The 20,581-nt window shown below is 49.0% G+C and overlaps 1 protein-coding gene across 1 annotated transcript; it reads left to right on the top strand.

Moving 5' to 3' along the window:
- The first annotated feature begins 1,389 nt into the window (after nt 1-1,389).
- Tpm4 (tropomyosin 4) lies at nt 1,390-19,394 on the top strand. The gene is made up of 8 exons (XM_051178204.1): nt 1,390-1,597; nt 5,502-5,635; nt 10,058-10,175; nt 11,176-11,246; nt 12,708-12,783; nt 13,274-13,336; nt 13,417-13,486; nt 17,896-19,394. Exons 1-8 carry the CDS (start codon nt 1,466-1,468, stop codon nt 17,976-17,978), a joined length of 747 nt encoding a protein of 248 aa, XP_051034161.1. The 5' UTR covers nt 1,390-1,465; the 3' UTR covers nt 17,979-19,394.
- The last annotated feature ends 1,187 nt before the right edge of the window (nt 19,395-20,581 follow it).

The raw sequence follows: 20,581 nt of genomic DNA, 5'->3' as shown, positions 1-20,581 counted from the left end.
GGCCTGCTTGGAGCCTCATACAGTAGGCTGCACTGGATGAAATACAGGAGTGGCCCTGGCAGCTAGGAGGTGTAAGGGAGGCTGGGTGGCTTCCTGACTCTGAAGAACTGGGTGACTGTGAGAGAGATGGATGGAACACCCCAAACAGCAAGTTGGGGACAGACCCTCAGGACAAATAGGACTACAGTCTGGAGAGGTTAAGGGATGTGTTCATTCAAACGGATTCACGGCAAATGTGCAAAAACTGGAGGAGGGGGAACTTGAGCTTTTAAGGGAATTGGTCTCTGAAGGGTAAGTCTCTTCCAGCAGAGCTCACAAGGCCAGGCTGGAACAGGTTCAGGGCTCTCCGGGGCAATGGGGAGCCACAGAAGATTCTCGGCAGGGAGACAGGCCGGCACATGACTAGAAATTTCATCTCTCTGACTATGAAACTCAGCGAGACACCCAAAAGCTCCACTTAGCGTAAACAGAGATCACCGACAGCGGCATTCTGAAAATGGGAATGCAAAATGGAATTTGCAGTGTTTACTAACAAAGTGAGGTTCTGCCTTTCTCAAGAGAATGGGAATGCTGGTGAGTCTAAGAATTCAATGTGTGGATGATTTATTTTTATTTTACGTGTGTGGGTGTTTTGCCTGCGTGCATGCCTGTGCAGCGGTGTCATGGAGGTCAGAGGAGAGTGTTGGGTCTCCTGGAACAGGAACTGGGAATCAAACCTGTGTCCTCTGTGAGAGACCTGTCTATATATACTGTTTATTTTCTACATTGCTGTGGGGGGGGCGCATGGGTGAGGGCAGAGGGCAGCTTGTGGGAGTGGGTTCTGTGGATGGACCCCGGGTGGTGTCAGGCTTGGCAGCACCGGCTTTTTCCAGCTGAGCCATCTCACCAGCTCATCAAGACTTTGTTTCTTGGCAGGGTTTCAAACTCCCAATCCCTCTGCCTCAACCTCCCAAACGCTGGGTGACAGGCGTGCACCACCACGCCCATCCTTTACAGATAAGGAAACTGAGGCAGAGAGAGCTGGGACACAGACCCTTAGGCTGACTCGTTCTCCTGTGCACCCAGGTGGAAGAAGAGCTGACGCACCTTCAGAAGAAACTGAAGGGCGCGGAGGACGAGCTGGACAGGCACTCTGAGGACCTGAAAGACGCGCAGGAGAAGCTAGAACTGGCGGAGAAGAAAGCCTCGGATGTAAGCGCAGTTGCGGGCGCCCGCTCGGGCAAGGCGGGGCGGGGCAGGCCGTGCGGGACGCGAGGGAGCCCTCAGGGCAGCTGAGAGCAGCGGTGCCGACGTCAGCCCTCCCCCCGCCCGGTGCTGACGTCGCGGGCCGGCCGGGGTGACCTCATCGTCCCGACGGCAGCGGCCGGGGGCGGGGAGAGGCGGGGGCGGCCCCGGCGTGGCCAAGGCTCGCGGGCCCGGGCGCGGCCGCCCAGCTGTCGCCGGAGCCCAGCGGAGCGAGCGCGCCATGGCCGGCCTCAACTCGCTGGAGGCGGTGAAGCGCAAGATCCAGGCCCTGCAGCAGCAGGCGGACGACGCGGAAGACCGCGCGCAGGGCCTGCAGCGCGAGCTGGACGGCGAGCGCGAGCGGCGCGAGAAAGTGAGCGACCCGGGCCCGCGCCGTCCCCGAGCCCCGCGCGACCCCAGCTTTCGTCCCGCGCTGCAGCCCCGCGCGCTCCTGGGCCCCCGCCGCGCTCCCGCGCGCCCTCCTTTCTCCCCGGCTCCGTGCGCTTCAGCTCTCTCTCCCTCTCTCCTTCCCTCCCTCCGTCCTCCGCCTGGGTCATCCGCAACCCAGGACCCCGGAGCGGGCGCCGTACGCTCACTGGGCGGGAAACGGGGCCATGGGACGGGGCAGTCCCGCGTGGGGCTCTCCCTGGCGGCCGGGCGGACGCCGCGCTCCCATTGTCTGCGGCCGGACCGCGGTGGGGGCGGGGTGGCGCGCGCTCGCGCTCCTTCGCGCCCGAACTTTCCCGGCCCGCGCGTCCCTGGGGTGCGGTCGCGACGTGTCCGCTGAGGGCGGGGTGGGGGGCAGGAGTATCTGGGCGCAGGCCTACAGCACCCCCTCACCTAGTCTCCAGACGCCCCTGGGAATACCCACTAGGGGCCTCTCCACCCGCCAGAGTCGGAGCGCTCACAGAATGCGCCTTCGCAGGGAGTCCGGGACCCGGGAGCATGAATAGCTCCGAAAGAGGAAGCGGCCTCCGCACCCTCGTCTTCATCTCTGGGTCAAGCCCGGGGCCGGGGCCAGATCTGGGTTCTAATAACTCAGCCCTGGCACCCACAAGGCACTCGATTCTCGTTTCTCTCCCTAAAGTCCGCTAAAGGTGGGTGGGCAGACAAGACTATGCATTGCGGACGGTTCCCCAGGCTGGGCACTAAAGCCGCGTGTCCTGGCTAAGGAGCCTCTCAGACAAGGGAGAGATCTTGGGGTGGGGGGGAGGGATGTCCAGGGACTCTGAAAGCCGGAGTGCAAAGACTCAGGGCGGGGACCCTAGAAACTGCCAGGCCAGGTGGATCTGGCAGCGCAGGCACCGCCTGGAGTCCTCCCGAGGCGGCCTGGGCGACAGCCTGGCCTGAGTAGAAACCTTGAATCCCTCAAGGGCAGCTTTGGCTGGAGGAAGCCTCAGCACCGGGTGGAAACTCCACACAGTAGCGGTTCTGGCCTTTCACGCTCCAGTCCCACCCTAGACAGCTCCAAAATGGCCCCGAATCTCCAGCCAAGCCAGGAATTTGGCGGCCCGGGGGTGGGGTGCGGGGGAGTGCTTTTTGGAAAACTTGGGGCTTCTTTAAAAGTTCATGTGACAAAGTGTACTTCTCTTCCTTGTGGAAAGACTTCTTAAGTTGATTCCAGGCCAGAAGCACCCAGACCAGAAATGGGGGGGGGGCATGTGGCAGACTTCTGGGACTGTGTCCCAGCAGCTGGTTTCATTTAGATTTTTGTGTGATTAACCGACGTCTTCCTGTTCCTTGGCCACAAGTATCTAGCGAGCCTCTTTTACCTTATAAGGGAAACCCTTTGTAGCCCGTGGAAGGCTTTGATTGCAGGAAGGGGCGGAACTCAGGATGACTAGCCTGGAGGTGGGGGCTAGTGTAGTTTGTGTGTGTGTGTGTGTGTGTGTGTGTGTGTGTGTGTGTGTGTCCATTCATCCGGTGCCCGCATGTGCTGCGGGTGTGTGTGTGTGTGTGTGTGTGTGTGTGTGTGTCCCGTGCCCTCAGGCGCTGCCGTTAATGCATGTTTATGAACGAAATTTCTTTCGATTTTAAGCAGTTGAAAATGTGCCAAGATTCAGAATGTGCTTCATCAATCTAAATTCTTTCTCTTTTCTTTGAGACAACTCATGAATCAAGAAACTCAGTGTGACTGTCAAAGTTGATTACTATCCTGGGTGTGGCCTTGCACATCTCCAGCCCCCTCTACTCCAGAGGCTAGGGCTGTCCCTGAGTGGTACAGTGCTTGTTTAGCACGCACAAAACCCAGGTGCCATCTCCAGGGCTGGGTGAAGGTGGTCCCAGCACTTGAGAGTTTCAGGCAGAGACATCAGAAGTTCAAGGCCAGCCCGAACTATATTAGACCATGATTCAAAAAACTATTGACTGCAAGTGGGTACAAGGTTCATTTTGAAAAATGGCAAAAGTTAACAGATTAGATAATAGTAGTCCTTGCTGTGTACTTTTGCTAATATACCAGAAACTGTAGCGGGTGGGAACCAATCCTGCCCTAGTTGTTGGAGTTTGATATTGAGGTTTAAGACATTAAAAAGAGGCACCTATGGGCCACTGAGACGGTTCAGCTGGGTAGAGGTACTTGCCAACAAGGCTGATGGCCAGAGTTCAATCCCCAAGCCTCTGAGGAACAGAGAAAGAAGGGGCTTATCAGTCCCAAGTCACTGAACGAAACCACTGCACTGATGGGACCTTGTGTCCCCACTCGTAAGATGGGTGAGACTTGAAGATAAAACAATACCAGGACCAGGAAGATGGCTCAGTTGTTAAAGGTGCTTACCAACAGCAACATTGCCTTGAGTTTGAATCTCAGGACATGGTGGGAGAGCAGAACCAACCCTAAAAGTTGTCCCCTGACTGCCACACAGGTCCCCCCTTAAACGCGCACGCGAGCACATGCACACACACACGATGAATGTAATTCAGAAAAAAAAAAAAGACAAAACAGCAGTAAGGATTCCCACCCTGCCCCCATCATCTTTCCCATGTGAGGGATAAGCATGCTACAGCCTTTGGTCACTTTGGTCGTAGCCCTTAGTCCTGTGAAATGCTCAGTCTGTGAGAGTTAATGGGTGTATGAGGTACCGTCTGTGAGAGATCCCTCTACCCAGCTGACCCCAGAGCTCCTTCTTTTCTGCATGCTATGAAAGCCCCCCTGAAAGCATGCTCACTGAGTGTGCACACAGCCCCAGGCCCCTCTCCCACTATGGAGGAGCAACTACAAACAACAAAACACCAAGAAGCTGGTAGCACTGCTCAGTGTGTCCTGTGCCTTTAGTGCAGCATCCTTTCCTTTCTCATACTACCCAAGTTTCTTGGCCTCTCAGTGGGCTGGACCGCTTGCTGTATGGGAGCAGACTCTGTGACATGCTCAGCTGGGTCCCTGTTGTGCATCCAGCAGCCTTTTTAAGAATCCTACCTTGAGCCTGAGAACCTTCTGGAATTCACCCTAATACTGAGTCTGTTTTGGGTTTTGGGGTCTGTAGCTGAGACTGGCCTCCATTTGGCTATCCTGTTACCTTCAGAGTGTTGAGATGTTAGGAATGTACCAACAGGCCGGACTTTCCTTTCTACCTTTTTTTTTTTTTTTTTTTTTTTTTTTTTTTTTTTTTTGAGACAGGGTTTCTCTGTAGCTTTGGAGCCTGTCCTAGACTACTTATGTAGACCAGCCTGGACTTAAACTCACAGAGATCCACCTGCCTCTGTCTCCAGAGTGCTGGTGCTGGGACTAAAGGCGTGCCCCACCAACAGTGAGCCCCTTTCTTCCTTTTTTTTTTTTTTTGGAGACAGGGTCTCACTGTGTTTCTGGCTGGCCTGGAATTCACAGAGATCACAGAGATCCTCCTGCCTATGCCTTCCAAGTGCTGGGATCTAGGTGTGCGCTACCCCAGGCTTGGTTTTCTTTTTACTGTGCAGTTAGATTCTTATTCAGGACATGATAGCTGCACAAGTGGTCTCTCCTATGTTGACTTGGTTGGCCATCAGTCACAAAGTGAATTCCCTGAAGTTTTCAGGGAGACTGATATTTTATGTTCTCCAGAGAGGCTGGATGCTGTGACTTGCCTATAATGTCAGCACCCAGGAGACTGAAGCAGGAGGATCCCTGAGCTGGAGACCAGCCTGTCCAATTTGTGAAGGCCTGTGTCACAGAACAGTAATTTTTAAAAAGCATATTTAAATTCAGATGTGGGCTGTGACAGGGTATCAGGGACTGTGCGGTGGGGACGGCTGCTTGACAGCTTGCCATTTCTTAACCTGGCTGGTGCACTCTGACTTCCCAGGCGGAAGGAGATGTGGCCGCTCTCAATCGCCGCATCCAGCTGGTGGAGGAAGAACTGGACCGGGCTCAGGAGCGACTGGCCACAGCCCTGCAGAAGCTGGAGGAGGCAGAGAAGGCTGCAGATGAGAGTGAGAGGTAGGTAGGATGCATGTGACCTGTGGGAGTCTGGAGATAGAGCCAGGTGTGGTGGTGCACCCCTTTGGGCCCAATGCTGGGGAGGGTGGAGAGTTCCAGGTCAACCTGGGCTACATGAGGCCCATCCTGACTTTTAAAAAGGTGTGTGTTGAGGGCTGAAGGCTCAGTATATAAGCACTTAAATGCCCAGCATAGGCCTATTGTGTTTACACAGGAGGATGCTGGGGCTCGTTGGCTGCCAGCCTACCTTCAGGGTCAGTGAGAGCCCCGGTCTGAAGGCTCTAAGACAGAGTGATAGACAGGATGCTTGGCGTCCTCTGACCTTCCAAATCACACACAAATTTTGGATGGAAAAAGAAGTGAGATGGCACTGGTGACTTGGGAACTGAAGGGAAAGCCAATGAGATCTTATAGATGTGTGACAGCCCTATAGACACCTCACTTTGTGGTGATTTTAGGATTTATTTGTTTGCTTTAACTCCTAGCAACCTTCCTGCCTCAGCCACCTGAGTGCTGGGATGACAGATGCTCCAACATGTGGCCAGCTTGGGTTTGTGTTGTTTTGTTTTGATAATGGTCCAGGAGAACATGCTCCAGCAGGCAGAGAGGAGCAACAATGTACAGGTGTGGGGTTGGGACCTCAGTGTGCTGCTTCTTCCTGGGGACACCACCATGCCTCTGGTCCCCACTCTAGAGAAAACGGGGTTTCTAATGTGGAGAAAAGAGGAAGTGAAGGTGGACTGGACAAGCGTAGCAGTGCACCCTTTATCCCAGGGAGGCAGGAGAGGGTGGGCTCTGCCATATGCCTAAATGGTAGTTCCCATTGCTGTGGCCGGCTTTAGCTTCTGAATGATGACAGCTGTATTTTGAGAACAGTGTATAACCAGCCTTTGCTGTGTGTACAGCTGATTGTGCTGTTCTGGTGGCATCTGTGCTATATTTCAGCTTCCACAGGGAGCTCTGTCCTCCTGTCCCCCGGACTGAGTGACTGGTGTGTCTCAGCTTGGAGAGCTGAGGGCAGAACACACAGATACGGAATCTCCAACAGTGGTCAGTGTGGCCAGCCAGCCCAATACTGAAGGTTTCCCAGTGTAGGCTCCTCCCAAAGAACTGAGCTCAGACATGCTGTGAACATACAAACCAGATACTAGATACCAACCAAGAGCTGCAGTGCTGCTTGATGGTGAGCTCCTGCCTAGCACATGAGAGGACCCGTGTAATATACTCAACACTAGGAAAGTTCACTTGGGCTGTTGAGGTGGTCCAGCAGGTAGAGGCACTTGCTGCCAAGTCTCAGGACCTGAATTCAATCCCTGGGTCTCACATGGTGGAAGGAGAGAACCGACTCCTACAAATTGTCTTCTGACCTCCACATCTGTGCCATGGCTGATGCACACACTGCCCATATTGGGCAGCTCACAACTACCTGTAACTTCAGCTCCAGTGAACACAGTACCTCTGAATTCTGTGGGCACCTGCACTCACATATATGCACGAACACATAATTAAAAGTAATAAAATAAATATTAAAAACGAAAGACAAGCCAGTGAGATTGCTCAGTGGGTAAACGTACTTGCTGCCAAGTGTGACAGCCCAAGTTCAGTAAGTGTTTGGGACCCGCACTGTGGAAGGAGAGCCAACCCCTGCAGGTTTTTCAGCCCCCACTCTTAAGCTGGGGTGTATGCACTCACACACAAATCAATGTGCAATTATAATAATAAATAAATCAGGGGTTTTGTCATATTCCACAGGGTGTGTGTGTGTGTGTGTGTGTGTGTGTGTGTGTGTTGTTTTATTTATTTATTTTTTTATTTTGAGACAGGGTTTCCCTGTGTAGCTTTGGAAGCTGCCCTGGAATTAACTCTTATAGACCAGGCTGGCCTTGAATTCACAGAGGTCTGACTGCTTCTGCCTCCCAAGTGCTGGGATTAAAGGTGTGCGCCACCACTGCCTGGCATATCTTTGGCTGGTGTGTGTGTGTGTGTGTGTGTGTGTGTGTGTGTGTGTGTGTGTGAAGAAGGGTCCTGGCTGTCCTGGGACATGTATTTCACTTGTATGTGCCACAGCACATATGTGGAGGTCAGAACACCTTGGAGGAGTGGGTTCTCCCTGTTGTCAAGACTGGTGGTGACAAGTGCTATACCCTCTGAGCTCTCTCTGGCTCTCTCCATCCTGCTTTTTGAGACAGCTCATCCAGTCAGCCATATGTCTGGTCAGTGAGCTCCAGGGATGCTGTCCACACCTCCCTACAGTGGTTTTGTGTGGTGCTGGGAGGAGCATCAGGTATCATACTTGTGTGGAAGCATGTGGGCCATGACCCCAGGACCTCCTCTGTTCTGCTTTGTGCAGCTCAGCCAGGGTAAGCTTTGCTGAGGCAGCTGAGTTTTTCTGGCTGCCCTAGGGCATCATCTTTTCTGACCTGGATATTCATAAGTCATTTGTCTGAAATGCTTGGGACAGAAAGTACTTAGGAGTTTGGGTGTTTCTAGATTTGGAGATGTTTACATATGTATAATGAGGTATCTTCCTGTCTAAACAGGAAGGCCATACACATCCTCCATCCCTTCTACCCAGGGACTTGGGGGGGGGTCATTTCATGCATTTCTAGTGTGCCCTCCTTTTAACAATGGCCTGTTGCATGAGGAATCTTCCATTTGTGCTATGACTGCTTAAAGGTTCAGGTTGTGGGTGGGCCTTTGTGGTAGGACTCTTGCTTAGGATTCACACAGCATTGAGTTCTATTCCCTGCATGACCCAAAAAAAAAAAAAAAAAAAAAAAAAAAAAAAGTTTGTTTTGAAAGCCAGGCATGGTAGTACATTTCAAAGTTAGTTTATTTTTCAGCACTTTGGGCTGCCCAGGTTGTACCTGCCTTCCCTGTGGTCTTTGCACTGCAGCTTGTGTATTTTGTTTCCATTAGGTCCAGTCTCTTGAAGTTTCCAGTAACCCTTTCTCCCCAGCATGAACATCCTGCCCATCCTGGGCATGTGCTTTACTTCTGTAGCTCTTCTGTGTGTCTTCATGTTTTGTTTTGTTTTGTTTTGTGGGGGGGAAGGGTCGTTGTTGGTTGGTTGGTTCGGAGGTTGTTTCTTTGTTTCTCTTTTTGTGCTTTAACAGTCTCACTGTATAGCCCCAGCTGGCCTGAAACCCACAGGGATCCCCTTGCTTCTGCCGCCTGAGAGCTGGGACTAAAGGTGTCCAACACCACACACAGTGTAGCTCTGGGTTTATTGTTGGCTTTTCTTTTTTTTTTTTAAGTTTTGTTTTATGGAAACAAGATCCCGCTAGAGAGCCAGGCTTGTCTGGAACTCAGAGGTCTGTCTCAGTCTCCCAAGTGCTGAGATGTCAGAGGTGGGCCACGCTTACCTGCAGGCCCCTCCAATTGTCTCCTTACCCTTAGTGCAGCCTCATGTAGGTAATAAGGGCTCTAGAAAGCCTTCTGTAGCTTCCCTTCAGTTCCTACTACACCTGCTCAACATTCCCGAAGGTGTGGCTGCACACTCCATAGTGACTGCTGATGCCCAGGCTTGTCTCTCTGAGAGGAATACAAAACGGGTGCACTCTGAGGAGCCACTTCACAGTTTCTTTTATCTGTAAGGTGGGGGTAGACCCACCACATAGTGAAACCTGGGTATTTGGTAGTGTCTAGAAGACCACGAAACTTGGAGATGATGCATGTCTGTCATTCTAGTGCTCCCAAAGACTGAGGCAGGTGGAGTAGCCTGGGCTAAGTAGCAAAACCCTGTCTTCTAAGACCTGATAAAAGGGGTCTTGGGAGTAAGACGGAAGCTCAGTTGCTAAGAATGCTTGCACAAAGCTGGATTCGATCCCGAACACCACATAAGCCAGGTATGGTGATGCAAGGCCATCACCACAGCACTGAGGAGGATGTCAAGACAAGAAGATCAGGAATTCAAAGCTATCCTTGACTGCACAGTGAGTTTGAAGTCAGCCTGGGCTATATGAGATCCCTGTCTCAAAAATAAATAAATTAACATGAGTCTGGGAAGATTGCTCTATATGGCTCCGTGGTTGAAGTGCTTGCTGAATAGGCCGGAGATACTGAGTTCATATCCCCATCCTCACATAAAAGGTGGACATGGATGTATGTGTTTGCCTGTAATCCTGGCACTGGAGAGGCAAAGATTGGAGGATCCCTGGGTTTCTGTGGCCTTCCAGTCTATAGAGAACAGCAAGCTCCAGATTCAGTGAGAGACCTATCTCAAAAAGATATGGGCTGGAGAGATGGTCCTGCAGTTAAGAACACTTACTGCTCTTGCAGAGGACCTGGGTTCAGTTCCCAACACCAAACGGCTTCTCAGTGAACTCTGTGGAAGTTGACAGTAGGGTTTTCATCCTTGCCTGGTGCTGGGTGGAGGCATTTGAAGACCTGGCTCTAACACCCCACCCACCCCCTTTGCAGAGGCATGAAAGTGATAGAGAACCGAGCCATGAAAGATGAGGAGAAGATGGAGATCCAGGAGATGCAGCTCAAAGAGGCCAAGCACATTGCCGAGGAGGCTGACCGCAAATATGAGGAGGTGAGTGGGGCCAGTGGGTGTGGCCGCAGGAAGTGGGAGGAAACGGTGCAGCTGATAGGAACCCAGCGGAAGGCACACTCAGGATGATTACCTCTGTGGGAACATCTGTGTCCCCAGACACAGTCACTTAGCTGGAAAACTATCTTGACAGTGCCAAAAAAAAGGACTGTGGCCTCTTGTCTGAGTTGCTGGAGACCAAATGATCAGCTCACTCCTCTTGTCTGTTAAGCTGGGTGTGAGACCAGTTTGCAAACACTGGGGGTCATGTCTGCCAGTCAGGCTCTACTGTCCCTTTTGTATCTTCTTGTATCTCACACTAGCTTGGGTGGCCTGGAATTCCTGATACCTGGACTAGCAATGAACTCTTGTCTCTGTCCATTGCCTCAGCTTTCCAAGTGGTAGGATCCTAAGTATGAACTGGTTATCTTGTTTTGGTTTTCCAGTCTATGTTCTTTTATTTATTTATTTTTTTTCTGAGAAAGGTTCTTCTGTAGTGTAGGCTGTTCTTTGTAGAAAAGAATGCAAGGATGACCCTCTGAAGTCCTTATCCTCCTGCTTCCATTTCCAAAGTGCTAGGATTATAGGCATGAACCACTATACATGGCTGAACTTTGTTTTTAAAGAAAGAGTCTAAGGTATCTCAGGCTGGTCTCCAACTCCCTTTTATATAGCCAGAGGTAACTTTAATTCCCAGTTTTTAATTTTTTGGTGGGGGGGGGCTCTGCCTCCCAAATGCTGGGATTGTAAGCCATCAGGTTTAGGAACTGGCCTACTAAACAGGGATAACAGTGTTACCACCACACTGGGCTCTGGTCCTTCTTCCTCCCTCCATGATTCTGTGACTCAGCTCTCCCTTCTCCTTGCCTGTCCCACTCTGGGAACCTGAGGTTTTCCATCCATTTGCAGGCTCCAGAGCTCTTAGATTTGGAGGGGCCATCATCTGCAAGGAATGACCCATACATAGTAGGATGGGTCTCAGCTGGCCCTTCTGTCTTTGTAGGTAGCTCGTAAGTTAGTCATCCTGGAGGGCGAGCTGGAGAGAGCAGAGGAGCGTGCGGAAGTGTCCGAACTGTAAGTAGCAGAATGGGGTTGTGCTGGTAATTGCCTGCAGGGCCCTCTGCTCAAAGGCTTGGCCATCCAGGGTTCAGGGCTCATCCCTCCTTTTTTTGCTTCATCAGTTGACATAACATGGTTGCTGATGGTTCTTACTACCAAGGGAAAACTTTGCTGGGTTATTTTCCCACCAAGATACTGGGAAATTGGGTAGAGGCCCTGAAATTTCCTCCACCAGCCAAGGCTATTGAGCTTTGTTTTGCTTTCTGTTTTTGTTTTTGTTTTGATAAACAGGGTCTCTTGTAGCCTGGAATGCCTGGTCCTCCTGCCTCTGATTCCTGGCTGCCAGGATGACAGGCACACACTACCAAACTGAGCTTTTAAATTTTTGTTCTTCAAAATTTTATGTGTGTACACACACAGACACACACACACTTTGTTTGCATCATACCTCCTACACCTCTTTTAGCCCTCCCACTGACCCCCTCTTAACTTTCATTTCTTCTTGTGTATGACCTGCTACACACACACACACACACACACACACACACACACACAAGCATGTGCATGGGTAGGGCTTATTTACCTGAGCAAGGCAACTTGCTGAATAGCTACCCCACTAAGAAATGCATCTCCTCCTCCCCCCAGAGGCCATTAACTGCTGATAACTACGGGAGGGTGGGCCTTATGAGCCCATTCCTCCTCTGTGATGGAATTTTGACAGGCCCCATCCTGTGTGGGTCTTATGTAGGTAATCACTGCTACTATAAGTTTGCAATAACACTATGTGACACAGAAAGCAGCATCTCACAGCTCTCCTAGTCCTCTGGCTCTTACATCGCCCCTCCCACTTCCTCAGTGTTCCCTGTTGGCTGTTTAGTTTTTGAAACAAGGTTTCACTATATAACCAGGCTGTCCTGGAACTTGGACTTTTCCTTAGCTTCGCCAGGCCATGCGATCTTTACAGATGCTGTCTGTGGCAGCCACACAAGTGTTTCAGGGCATTGCTGCTGATATTGGTATTGGTGCCTGACACATTCCTGTTGGGGTAGCTCACCTAGAATCTCACAGGTCCTAACAACAGACCGCCTCTTCCCTTGGCCTTGGACCAGAGATCCAGCTACACAGAACCCTGCAGGGCTGGGAGTAGGCTGGGTTCATAGATGCATTCTAGGCTTGCTTCCTGGAGTGTCTAGTATGAACTCTGAATGCCGTCTCCCAACTCCCGCCCTCATCTCATTTGCACGCCTTCCTCAGAAAGCCTGGCCAGTCACAGATTTCATAAGTTCCTATTGCCTCATTCCTGGCAGATGCCCAGTTTGGTTTACAAACCCTCCAAGTGCCCTCCTGCCCTGCCTCTGCTTGTATCCGGCAGGAGAGGGTTCGATAAGCTTCCAGCATTCCTTGGGGACTTGGGGTTTCTTGGGAGGGAATTGCCTGCTATAATGTGAGAGAAAACCAAGGTTTGTCTTGGTGCAGAAAGTGTGGCGATCTGGAAGAGGAGCTCAAGAATGTCACCAACAACCTGAAGTCACTGGAGGCTGCATCTGAAAAGGTCAGATAGAGGGGAGCTTGCTGTGCTTGTTCTGCTCTTCAGTCCACACCAGAGTGTGGGCAAGCAGACCTTTGTTAATGGGAGCCTTGCTGAGGCAGGATCTCTCAGCGGAAGCTCATCTGTTTGGCTGCTCTAGCTAGCCAGCTTGCTCTGGGAATCCATCTCCACGATGGATTGCCTTAACCATCCAGCTTTTATGTGGATGCTGCGGCCCTCACTGCCAGGCAGTGCTTCTTCATTCCTAGTCACCTCCCCAGCTCTCCTTCCTTTTTGAAAGTATTTAACGTGTCTGTTTTGCCTACATGTACATCTGAACTGCCGGTTGTCAGGTCCCCTAGCAGTGAAGTTAGAAATGGTTGTGAGCCGCCATGTGGAAGCTAGGAACTGAACACCAGTCCTCTGTAAAAACATCAAGAGCTCTTAACCTCTGAACCATGTCTCCAGCCTCCTTCCCCACTTTTTAAGAACTGCCTTTTGGTTTCTCTCACAGTATTCTGAAAAGGAGGATAAATATGAAGAAGAAATTAAGCTTCTGTCTGACAAGCTGAAGGAGGTGAGTGTGGCTACACCCAGCCATGTCCTACTTTTTGAGAGGCTCATCTGAGGCAAGGTAGTGACTCTCTCCTTCCCTAGGCTGAGACCCGAGCTGAGTTTGCAGAGAGGACAGTTTCTAAACTGGAGAAGACAATCGATGACCTGGAAGGTAGGAATATCCATCTCCCTAAGTAACAAATGAAAAGCTGGGTGAGGGGGGTCTCTGAAGGGACAGAGCTGGCCTTTGTTTTCAGAGTGAGGTCTTCAGAATTCTCAGAGATGCCTTGCATTTTTTAAATGCCTCCAGTTCTTGCTGGCCTTTCTCCCAGAGTCAAGGATTATCTTAGTACGAAGAAAAGGAAAAAAAGGGGGCCTACAGGGCCCTGGCAACACATAACTCAGCATTTCTTGAAGTGACTTTATTATTCTTTGAGATAGAGCACGGAAATTCCAGGCACGTGGGGGTTGGGATCCCCTAGGCTGTCTCATCCAGGAAGGGAGTAAAACTCATTCTTCATATCCCTTCTCCATATAAGGGAAAATGCTCCATTCCAAAGGGTGACATGTGACAGGATGATGTCATCAAGTCATCAGAAGTCGTCTTGGGCCCAGTGATGATGGTAGTGGGGGTTATTTATCTTGAGACAGGATCTTACAGTGTAGACCAGGCTGGCCTTCCCTCTGCCTTCCAAGTGCTGGGATGAAAGGTGTGTGCCACCAGCTCACCATTATTTGAAGAGCTCATCTAGGCTATTCCAGTTCAGATCCTGAGACCTCTTAGGAGTCACCCCATAGTTATTTGACATGGGCTCAACTCTGTCTTGGTCACTGTTTTCACTTTTCTCCTCCTGTTTGCCTCCCTCCCTGGGGACACCACCCTGGGGACAGAGTCCCAGAAGCTTAAATAAATAGGTATCATGAAGTATCTGAACCAGCCCTCAATGACAAAACCTTTCTGAGGCCACCAGGTGCCACGTTGGGTTGTAGCCATCTCCAGGTGGCCTCCTGCCTCTGGTGCCTAGGAGCTCCAGGAACTCACCTCCTGGTATGAACTTTAGCCTTTTCCCATGTGTCAGACTCTGACTGGAATGACAACAGACCATCTCATCTTTGAGCTGGAGCCAGGTGCCTTTGACATGACTGGGCTGAGAGGTAGAGCTCTTTTTACCTAAAGAAAAATGAGGCCCACATAGTTCTTTTCTGAAAATGACTCCAAAAGCCAATCTGGCAGGAGTTCTCAAACACAGCAGTAGGTAATCAAAGTGGCAACCCAGTCAGTACTTCTTAGTGGAGAGTGTCTGATGGATGAGCAAATAAAAGGCTGCCCTTGATTGGGGTTCAGGCTATGAATCCAAGTGGTTGCAATAGTGCTGTGGTCTCTGTATTAAACTCTTGTTCTCTCTGTTAAACTCTGAGGATGATAACTGGAGTCTCCACTGTCTAGGGAAGTCAGCCAGTGCCCTGTCCTAGGGTAAGGGTCACCTCCACACCCTGCCAGTAGAAAGCCACACAAAAGATGTAATGCCCATTATCAGTACAAGGAAGCTGAACCTGATGCAATCAAAGGAAAAAAGATCCTGGGCGTTTAGAGGCTGAGGCGAGAAGATTTTGAATATGAAGTCTGAGCAGCATAGCCAGATCCTACCTATCTCACACATACCCTCCCAAAAAGAGGTCGGGGGAGAGAGATAACTCAGTAAGAGTGCTTGCTGAACAAGCAGGAAGATCTAAGTTCAAATTCCTAGCCCCCACATGGACATAGTTCCACGATTCTCTAACTCCAGCACTCAGGTAGATAGTGATGGAGAGGATCACTGGAACTCACTGGCTGCCTGCTTATTCCAGGTTTGGTGTAAAACCCTGTCTCAGGCATAAGGCTGAGTGATTGGGCCTCTGGCCTTTGCATGTGCACAAGGGGTACCCACATTGAGGGGGGTGGGCAGAGAGAGGCAACAGAGTGGGGGTTTTCCCTGAGTTCCTCAAGTCTTGCTTTCTCCTAATCTTATCACCACCAATACCTCATTATTAGTCCTGAAATATGGACTTTGTTTGGTCAGTTAAGTGCTTGCTTCTCAAGCATAAGGACCGGAATTCAGTCCCCCTGTAACCAAAGTAAAAAGGCTAGGATGTGACTTGGGCTTGTACTGCCAGTTCTGGGGTGGAGGGAAATAAGATCCTTTGAGCTGGTTGGCCATCTAGTCTAGCCTACTGAGTGAGTTTTTGGCCAGTGACAGACCATGTCTCAAAAAGGAAGCTGGAGACAAGGTTAAGACCACTTACTCTTTCAAAGGACCCAAGTATATTTTCCAGTGTCCAGACCAAGTAGTTCAAACTACATGTAACCCCAGCTCCAGAGGGTCTGACACCCTCTTCTGGCCTCTGCAGGCACCTACACACATTTTTCAGACACACAGGTACATATACACACACAGCAAATTTTACAAAAAGGTAGATGGCATCTTAGACACAGGAGCCAAGGTTAACCTCTGACCAACCTTGTAAAGATTCATATTTTCTACCCTCCCCACCACCAGCTTCTCCATTCCTATGTGCCATTTACCCTAAGCCATTTTATAAGCAGGGCGGTGGTGGTGGTGGCACATGCCTTTAATCTCAGCTCTCGGGAGGCAGAAACAGGCAGATCTCTTGAGGCCAGCCTGATCTACAGAGCAAGTTCCAGGACAGTCAGGACTACACAGAAATCCTGTTTGAGGGGTGGGGTGGGCATTTTGTAAACCCTGCCCTATATACCTTGTCTTGCATACGCCTTGGGATAGATTACAGAACTTACAAGGGGGTGGAGTGCTTTTGTTGTTTGCTCTACATTTCCCTGAGATTTTTTCCAGACATGACTAGCCTCCACCCTTTGAAATAACCATCCCTTCCTGTCTGATCATTCTGCTAGAGCCCTACAAGAGCTTTTCTTTTAAACAAACATGCAGTCTGGATTACAAGGAGAGTTGTCTAAAAACATGGCTCCCAGGAGAATGCAGTTAACATGGGCCAGTCACAGTAATTTGTCACACAAAAGCTACTGTGGCTATAGAGAGGCTTTCATCTTCTGCAGTATAAGGTGTTTTTCTTTCTGAAAAATTGCAGGTTGATCCTATCACAGTTTAGGAGGACTTTCACTTTCTTCCTGGCCTGATCGTTATGAGCCATTGCTCACACAAACCAGTGTTCTCTCCTGCTTGATCATGCACAGCTTTCAATGACTTTTTCAAATTATTATATTTATTTACTTACTTGGGGATGAAGAGAGCACGCAGTGGTATCAAGTTTCTCCTCCCGTGTAGGTCTTGGGGATGCAACTCAGGTCTTCAGGCTTGGCAGCAGGAACCTTGCCCATCTCACAAACCACCAAATCTTTTTTAAATTTTATTTAACCAGCTCAGTTATGGAATACTTTGCCTGTAGTCTAACTTAGGTTTCAGTCTTACATCATTTACCTGGGATTTGACTCCATTGCCAGAGGCACACAGATAGAGAGCACTGTATGCCTGGGATTACAGCAGTCACTCCCAGACACTTTCCTAACAAATGTCTCTGGGACCAAAATCTTGTATGTGTACAGTATCTCTTGAGTTCTGAAGCATGTCCCAGTTAGTTCTCCTAACATCATACTCACAGGTGTTATTCTCTCCATTTCAGATGGGCAAACAGACCTGCAAAAGTTAAATGGCTCATTCTAATTGTACAGCTTAGGGCTTCAGTCCAAGTGCCCTGGCTCAAGGATTGCTGGATTTAGCAAAGGAAAATACAGGGCAGTAGGTCAAATTTGAGTGTCAGCAAGGCAAAGAATTTCGGTTTTGTGCAGTTCATCTTGTGAAACATTTGGGATGTTAATTTTATTTGTACTTTGTATGTTTGTGGGGGAGGTGCTCATGTGCTGCAGTGTATGTGTGGAGGTCAGAAAACAGGTTGTAGGAGTCACTTCTCTTCCTTCCACTATGTGAATCCCAGGGGTATTACGGAAGGGACGGATGCACACCTTTAATCCCAGGACTCAGAAGGCAGAGGCAGGTAGATCTCTGGTCTTCAGAACGAGTTCCAGGACAGCCAGGGCCACATGGAAAAAACCCTGTCTCAAAAAAAAAAAAACCTGATTATCATGCCTGGCAACAAGTGCCTTTTCTTGATGAGAATTTCTACCAAGTTAAGGTTTTTCTTTGGGTTGGGCACATGAAACAAGGTCACATGAAGCCTAGCCCAGGATGACCTCAGACTCCTGAACCTCCTGCCTAAGTCTTCTAGGTGCTGGAGTGTCAGGTATATACCACAAAGCCAGGCTGTTTCTAGACATTTTTGTTTTGGAGACAGGATCTAACTAACTACACAGCTCTTGCTAGCCTGGAACTTGCTGCCTCCTGAGATCTGGGATTCAAAGCCCAGCCTAATAATCCATATTTTATCTTGTTTGGTCCTTGATCCCTGTTACTCCGTGGTGTTCTGTGTGGTCTGAACAGAAGTACTTTTTTAACTGTAACTTTCACTGACAGTTTGAGGTGGCCCCCTTTTCCTTCCTATAACAAAAATGCTTATTAATTCATTTTTCCTTCCTGTCTTAATCCTTAATAGAAAAACTTGCCCAGGCCAAAGAAGAGAATGTGGGCTTACATCAGACACTGGATCAGACACTAAATGAACTTAACTGTATATAACCCAAACCAGAAGAGTCCTGTGTTCTGACACCAACGACTCCAGAGAGTATGCCATGTCTTCCTCTCTTGTAAGAAGTTCCTCTTGTTACTGTGTCTTCACCTTGTTGAAAATGCCAAGCACATAATGAATTCATGACCAAATATTTTGTATCAGACAAGCTTTGAGCACCATTTAATTTTCTTTCCTTTTCCTTTCAATGTCACCAGCTTCTTCAGCTATTCTCATTCTTAAATTGCATTTATTCCTAAAATAGGCAGGGAATTTCACACTGAGTGTAGTTGCTTAAGGCTGAGGGAATTTGGTTCCTGGGAATTAGTCAGCTCCATACTTTCAAACACAGGCTCAAATATCTGATAGTATCTGGTCGCTGTTGGAGAAGTTATGGGAGGCTGGGGGTGTTATAAGAAAAAGTGGGAATTTTCCACCCAGAACAAAAATTAAAAACAGGCTAGTATGGAAGTCAAGCCATAGCTAGATAGGCATGATCATGCTGAGTCAGCTCCACACTCCACTGTGCAGAACAAACTTCCTTTAAGCATTCCAAGTGGGACGCTGAGGTGATTGCCCATCTGTCTTCCAGGAAAGCCTTGATATTGTTCCATGCACTTTTTTCTTTTATTCCAAAATTGTTCTCTGAGGAGCAAGTGTCTTATTCCAGGACTTATCTGCTATGATCTAATGACATGCTCAATAGAGCCAGTGGCAAAATCCAATACTTTCCAGATCAACCATGTCAAATACTGCTAGCAAAGCCAGGCACATTGGTGCACACCTTTAGTCCCAGCACTCAGGAGGCAGAGGCAGGAGGGTCTTTAAGTTCCAGGCCAGCCTGGTCTACAGAGTGAGGTCCTGTCTTGAATAGTAAACAAAAAGACTGCTGGTCATCAATACATTGAGTAGACTGTTCTAATATCTACAGTTGGGGTGAAAAACAAGGTTGTTCCAGCAGCAAAATGTAGAAAAAGAAGTTGGTTTAACTTCATCTCCATTGTTCAGGGAACAACAAACAGAAGCTTGACTTTGCCAAGACTTGAATTCCTTCGGGAATGACACTAGTACAAGACCAAGAAACTCCTGATTGAACTGGATGGGAGTATTCTGTAGGCTGCACATTTTTGGGGGGTTGTTGTAGTTTTGCTTTCTAAGTTACCATCTCAGACTGAAACATTCCACATGCCCTAGCAGTGTGGGGACAACTTGAGTTTACAATTCCAACTGAAAATTACCCTGCTTCTAGCTTATCTGAACCCCTGCCCCTCACTCCTATTTATTAAGCATCACACTACCAGGAAGATGAACTTTTAGCAAACTGTGCAATTGAATAAAACCTACTCTGTTCTTTAGATTCTTGCAATTGTATATGTGATAATACCACTTTTTCTACATTTTGGTCAAATAAATTTTTACATAAACAATGTGTATATTCTTTTTTAGTTCTTGGACAATTTTGTGGTTATATATAATACATTATGGTTGTTCCATACACACACCTTATGTCTTTCCCACTCCTTTACACCCCACCTCCATCGCTACCAGTCTCATTTAGTTAAACCAGTGATTTCCACTGGAGTCTGCTGGGATCATTAGTGGTTTTGCAACTATGCTCCCTTTTTCTGAATCTATCAACAAACCAGTCCCACACTGAGGGATGGGGCTCCCAGGCCCCTCCTCCATCAACGCCTCGCTATTGACTGTCCTATTCCTGTGCAGACATATTATGGACATTACTAGTAATTCAGAGTTATGATTATGAGGGCTATATCTGCCCAGACAATGTCATTTCCCAGCCCTCCTCCATTCTGGCTCTTATAATTGTTTCTACCCTCTTCTGCAACATTCCCTGAGCCTTCCAAGGAATGGTATAAATGTCTTGTTTAGGACTGATTGTGTAGCTCTTTTTTTTTTTTTTTAAATGTTTATTGTGTGTGCAGTTGTACATTTAAATGCATACCATGGTAAGTAAGTACATGGAGGTTAGGGGACAACCTGGAGGAGTTGGTTCTCTACTTTCACCATCTGGGTTCTGGGTTCAGGCTTGGCAGCAATTGCCTTTCCCCACAGAGCCCAGCTGTGTGCTGGAATGTGCAGGCACACAAACCATTTTGGTTCAACAAATGTTAGCAGAATATAAAGTGAAAGAGACTGTGTTAAGAACTCAGCAAGTAGTTTCTTTGTCTTACCCTGTCACTTCATGGTACAAAGATAATCTCCATACTTAGGTGGGAGCATGTAGCTTCTGTCAATCCAGATGTCCTGTCCCATGTGGTTCTTGATCCTACCTAAACTGGGTTGAGCAGAGTGTCCATCACATGGGAAACAAGATTCACTGGAACACAGTATAGGTTGAATGATGTTTATTGGGGAGAAAATCACTTACACCTGAAACATGACTGCTACAGGTCCCCCCTCCAAGGATGCCACCCAGATATTGAGCTGGGGTCCAGGACCCCAGACCTACCTTCCCCCGGCACAACCCCAAGGGCTGTGGTCAGTGCAACAGGTGCAGGTGGGGTGGATATCTCACTACAACTGTCCTAGTTAGGAAATGCAAAGCCTGTTGGGACATACAAAGCCAAGAAGAAAACAAAAGTAAAAGGTAGAT

Source organism: Phodopus roborovskii, unplaced genomic scaffold (genome assembly GCF_943737965.1).
Source record: "Phodopus roborovskii unplaced genomic scaffold, PHOROB, whole genome shotgun sequence".
NCBI classification, from domain to species: Eukaryota; Metazoa; Chordata; class Mammalia; order Rodentia; family Cricetidae; genus Phodopus; species Phodopus roborovskii.
The sequence above is the reverse complement of the archived record's forward strand: the minus strand, read 5'-3'. Positions and strand labels throughout refer to the sequence as shown.

Bases quoted from the DNA above. Each gene is read 5' to 3' on its own strand.
- Tpm4 (XM_051178204.1), top strand. From the start codon at position 1,466: ATGGCCGGCCTCAACTCGCTGGAGGCGGTGAAGCGCAAGATCCAGGCC. The intron at 1,598-5,501 runs GTGAGCGACCCG...CTGACTTCCCAG, and splicing joins AGCGCGAGCGGCGCGAGAAA to GCGGAAGGAGATGTGGCCGC. The intron at 11,247-12,707 runs GTAAGTAGCAGA...GTCTTGGTGCAG, and splicing joins CGTGCGGAAGTGTCCGAACT to AAAGTGTGGCGATCTGGAAG.